The 5,548-nt window shown below is 37.9% G+C and overlaps 1 protein-coding gene across 2 annotated transcripts in view; it reads left to right on the top strand.

Annotated features, from left to right (window-relative positions):
* The window catches only part of Sclt1 (sodium channel and clathrin linker 1), a 262,327-nt gene that overhangs the window by 253,680 nt on the left and 3,099 nt on the right, over nt 1–5,548 (top strand). For both annotated transcript variants that reach the window (XM_023719509.1, XM_023719507.1), the window contains 2 exons: nt 1,906–1,984; nt 4,431–4,526. In XM_023719509.1, the coding sequence (XP_023575277.1) occupies nt 1,906–1,984; nt 4,431–4,526 (175 nt within the window). The remainder of the gene's footprint in view (nt 1–1,905; nt 1,985–4,430; nt 4,527–5,548) is intronic.

Raw genomic sequence — 5,548 nt, 5'->3', positions numbered from 1 at the left:
CCTGGGCTACATAGTGAGACCCTGTGTAGGAAAGAAGGAGGGCAGGAACAAGGGAAGGAGGAAAGGAGGAAGAGAGAGACAGAGACAGAGACAGAGACAGAGACAGAGACAGAGAAAAAGAAAGTGAAGTGATCTTGCGGGGGTTTTAAAAAAGTTTTTTAATCTTTTATTTATTTATTTTGTACAGGGTCTTGCTATGCAGCTCGGACTCGTAGTGACCCTTCCGTCTCACCCTTTCCAATGCTGGAATTACATGCGTGCACCGACACACCCAATTTCAGTGGCCAGCGTGGCACAAAGCCAGCACAGCATGTGGTACTGGGATTGAACCCCCTTGTACTTTCATACAGGCACTTAGACCACCAAGCTATCTCCCCAGGCCCCTTTTCTGTTCTTTCTTTGAAACAAAGTCTTGCTATGTACTCACCATGTAGCCAAGGTTGGTCTCAAGCTCATGACTCCTCCTACCTCAGCTTCCCAAGTGCTAGGATACATGTGTGCACATTACCAGGCCATGAAGTGACTTTGGAAGTGTTAATTTATTGATTGATCTAAGAAGTACAAGTAAAGTCAAAAGAAGTACAAGTCAGAAGTCAATAGTGGATTAACTATTTTAATACCAGAAAATTGATTTGATCCTTTTTTTTCTGATTAAGTTGTTTTTAGGACTACATTGTATCTACTGTTAACCTTGGACTCTTGAATTTTTTTTCTTTGTTTGTTTGTTTGTTTGTTTGTGCGGTACTGGGGATTGCCAGGCAAGTGCTTATTCTACTGAACTATCTCCCTGGCCTCTTGAAATAATTTCTGGCTAAAAGCAATCTAGGGGGAGGGAGAAAAAAGAAAAGAAAAAAAGCAATCTAATGCTTGTATGTCAAACAACAGCAAATGCTGATGATAGTCACCATAACATAATTTTAGCTAATAAATCACAAAAGATATGAATGAATAAAATATAGTGTGTGTACAACCAAATCATAAATACCAGTCCTGAATATAGTGCCCTAACATGATTTTTGGAGTGATTGGTATTACCATAAACTTTCAATAGTTGAACTCCCCTATGAAGACTTTATATGAATCTTAAAAATACAGACCGTAGCAAAGAACATGAGAGATTATAGGGTCCTTTTTTTTATACTGGAGTTTAAGCCTGGCACCTTTGCACTGAGCCACCTCCTCTTTTTTTTTTTTTTTTTTTTAGATAGGGTGTCATGAAATTGCTGTTTCCCAGGCTATGTTCAAACTTGGAATTTCTCCTGCCTCAGCCTCCCAGAATGCTGGGATTACAGATGTGTCCTGCTTTGCTTAGCTTTTGAAATTTTGTAATAAAGACTGAATCTATTTAGTATGAGTGTACTTTCATTTAATGCCTAGTAATATCTCAAATAATAAACTTGAAGATGCTTTTGTACTTTTAAAATGTTTTTTATTTTGTTTGTTTGTTTTTAATTGTGGTAAAAACTCACAATGTAATCATTATGTACTGCACACATGTACTAATAAAATTTTTAAAATAAATAAGTAGTTCATTAATTTTAAAAATTATGGTAAAATATATGTAACAAAATGTGATAACTTATGATTTTTAATTGTCAAAATGCTTTAACTAGCAAAACACACATTACTTAAAATTTGACATTTTAACTTTTTAAGTGTAGAGTGCAACAGTACCAATATATATACATTGTTTTACAACTAATTTCTAGAATATTTACATTTTAAAAAGAATTGAATGAGCTTTTAAGGTGCTGCCTATTAAGTAATTTTATGTTGCACATTAAAATCTTTTTGTTCAGAACATGAACATATATGTCACAAATAAAGATTTTAGATTTTGAACTATTACATTAATCTCAATCTCCCTCTCTGTCTCTGTCTCTCTGTCTTTCTCTCTTTCTATAGGAGTGAGCTGAGTCGACAGAAACTTCATACCCAAGAACTGCTCTCTCAGCTGGAAATAGCAAATGAAAAGGTAGCCGAGGTAAGGTCCTGATTCCCCTGGGGTGTACCTTCTGCTGCAGCTGGATGCTCGTGCGATAGAATTTTATCTGCACCAAGTCCAAAGTAAGACTCCTTAGAAGTTACTACATCAAAATCATTCATAACCCTAAAGCCCACACATAACATACAATGCGTAAAAGCTTTGGAAGTTGGTGGTTGATCATCTGTACATGAGAAAGGGCGAGCTCTTATTTCAGTTCTGCTAACATACACTAGTGTAACTTGTACTATGTGTTTTGAGAATTGCTAGGATTTTCTTTTCTCTTGAGTCTCTATATTTATGCTATTTTGTTTTTAATCATGAGGAAAGACACATAGAAAATACTTTTGCTACAGGAGTATATCAAAATGTATTTAGATTAATTCTTTAGAACTAATTGTAGCAAGTTTATCATTTTTTTCTTTAAGCCTTAAAAACTAAACAATCCCTGGATTCTTTGGGCCTTCTAGAACTCTAGATCTTCATTTGATGTTCTACTTCAAATGTTCATCAGTCGACTACATGGTCCTATTATGCCTCTTTTCTCTTATGGGGATCGAACTTAAGACCTTCTGCTTACTAGGCAGGTACCTACACCACTGAGCTATATCTCTGGCCCCAAGCATGGCATTATAAATTGATATGAAACACTTAGAAGACAATAAGGAACAGCTGTTAAACTGGCCTCATTTTATCTCCCTCTTCCAGATACCTGTTCTGAGAAAAAAAGGAAGCTTTTCAATGTAGTGTTATTAATAATATTGGAAGATCTAAAGGGTCAGTTGGGGGGAAAACTCTTATATATGTTATGATTTCCCAGTTAGAACTGTCTCTTAAGCATTATGGTAGCTGTATAGAAAAATATACACAGTGCAATTATAAAAATGAAACAATCATCAGGTAAGCCAGGATTGTTCCCCATTTTCTCTGATGTTTAACATGCGTTTTAAAATTTAAGATTACTTATACAAATTTTGATAAATTGGTACAGCCAATATAGTTCTCTTAATAAATTTAGTTCTGCTTTGGGATATGGTAAGATAAACTAAGGATACTATATTTCATTGTTTTATATTACTAGACGTGACACTGTAGTCACTTGTACATATTTGGCATTTTCTAGCCATTCCTTGTTGAGCTTATATTATCCTCCCAGTTCAGATAAATGCCAGAAAAACTGCGTGCAGTCCTAGTTGTACAAAACTATGTCTTGCAGATGCACTCTGACCAGGCAGGTAAGTAAAGAGGGAAAACATACTTTTTACACTGATGATTTGAACTTGTCAGCACAATGGTACATAGTGACAATTTTGTATTTATGATGTCGCTGCAGTTTCTGCCATCACAAAGTATTCCAAACTGGGTTCCATAAACAACTGAAAATTATATTGCCTTACAGTTCTGGCAGGTAGAAGTCTAAGATCAGTGTCAGCAGCGTTGATTTCTTTCTGAGAACTCCAAGCAAAAATTTGTTCCCTGCCTTTCTCCTGGGCTCCACCTCAGGCATTCCTTGGCTTCAAGGGATGTTTTGAGTCTTCTCATCATACATCTCTGTCTTTAAGTTCAAATTGCCCATTTTAATGAATGGATCTATGAGTAGATTTAATGAATGGATGTCATGTGGACTACGGCTCCATATTGACCTTATCTTAATGTAATCATCTGCTAAGACTCTCAAGGTCATGTTCTGCCAGATGTGGTGGCACATACCTATAATCGCAGCACTAGAGAGGCTGAGACAAGAGGATCACCAGGGGTTGGAGCCCAGCCTGAGCTACATGCAAAGACTGAGACCTTGTTTCATAAAAACAGGAAGGTCACATTCATAGGTATTGAAGTGAGAACTTCAGCATCACTTGCAGACACAGTCCATCCTACAGCAGTGCTACTAATTCTGCAGGATGCAGATATCTGGGGCAGCAAACTCCGTCCCACCTTACCTGTGCTGTAAGGCCCAATGTTTTGTGTTTTCACAGTTCTCAGTGGGTGATTGTAAAGCAGTGACCTCAAATCTCAGCATTAACAAATCAAAAATTGAAAGTCCTGCTCTTCTGGTTCACTTTTCTTTTAGATTTGTTCATCATCTTCTTTGTTTTTTTTTTCTTTTTGTGTGTGTGTGTGTGTGTGTTTATTTTATTTTGTGGTTTTTGCAGTACAAGGGAGGGAACCCAGAGCCCATACATTCTCAGGAAGCACTTCCCCACTGAGCCACACACCCCTCAGTCACTTTCATCTGATAGTAGGGGGATGAGGAGGGCAGTTTAGGAAGAATCTGAAACCAACTTCATACTTTGAACCTTACAACTCAGAAAATGTACATTTGGCAATATTATCTTTTAATTTTATACATAGTATAATATCCACACTTTTGATTATCCCTGAGAACATCTCCATTTCACATATAGATATCTGACTTGCTTGTTTTCTTTCCATTTCTCCTTACTAGAATGAAAAATTAATTTTAGAGCATCAAGAAAAAGCCAGCAGACTTCAAAGGCGTCTGAGCCAGGCCGAAGAGAGAGCTGCTTCGGCTTCCCAGCAGGTAGGACTCCCTACCCTGAGGTAACAGATAGTCTGAATGCGGCAGAGATGAGCAGAGTCTCAGAGGTTCCCAGAGAACTAGTAGGTTGATTTTTGCTTGATTACCCTATTGAAAATTGGTCCCTTTAATACCTGGATTGATAATCTCTAGAAACAAATATCAACCTGGGTGCCCTCCACTGGATGCTGACTTCTACAGCTACACTGCCCCCCATCACTACTGCTGACCATAGATAACTGTTTACATTTAAATTAATTAAAATTAAATAAAATAAGCAAGGGCCTGCAGATAGCTCAGTGGACTAAGCACCTGGTTAGGCAAGCACAGGGACCAGGTTCAATCCCCAGCCCATGCTGCACTGGCCCTGCCCCCAGGTGCACTGAGCAGCCCCCGAGACTGTTCATGGTGGTACATGCCTGTAATCCCACATTGAGGAGGCTGAAAAGAGGAGGATCACTACGAGTCTGAGCTTCATAGTGAGACCCTATACCAAACACATAAAATTAAATTAAAATAAAACAGTTGAGGTCTCTGTCACACCAGCCACATCTTAAGTGATCAGTAGCCATATGCAGTCAAGGCAGGCATATGGGACAGTACATAGAATGTCTCTCCTATTATCACAAAAAGTTCTGTTACACAGCAGTACATGGATTCTGTTTAAAACTAAGCAGATAGTCACTGGCAAATTAGGAAGCACCTCACAATACTTTGAATATAATATTTTAATTTTTACTGCCTTTGTTATTTCAGCTAAATGGAAAAATGATTTCATTTATAGGATAACTGTATTTAATGCACATTTGTATGTGACCAAATGAATCTAAAATACAACAAAAGCCTCCTACGTAGTCAGGAATTCAGGTGCACACCACCTGGCGGGATTAATCTGTTTATCTTTTTTAAGGACTACAGCACAGAAAATGCCTACTTAAACCAACTACCTGGGCTGGGGAGATAGCTCAGCAGCGTAAGCACCTGCCTGGCAAGTGCAAGGTCATGAGTTTGATCCTTAATACAAA

This window comes from Octodon degus, unplaced genomic scaffold (genome assembly GCF_000260255.1).
Source record: "Octodon degus isolate 3935 unplaced genomic scaffold, OctDeg1.0 scaffold00068, whole genome shotgun sequence".
NCBI classification, from domain to species: Eukaryota; Metazoa; Chordata; class Mammalia; order Rodentia; family Octodontidae; genus Octodon; species Octodon degus.
Note: the sequence above shows the minus strand (reverse complement) of the source record. Positions and strands in the feature narration are given on the sequence as shown.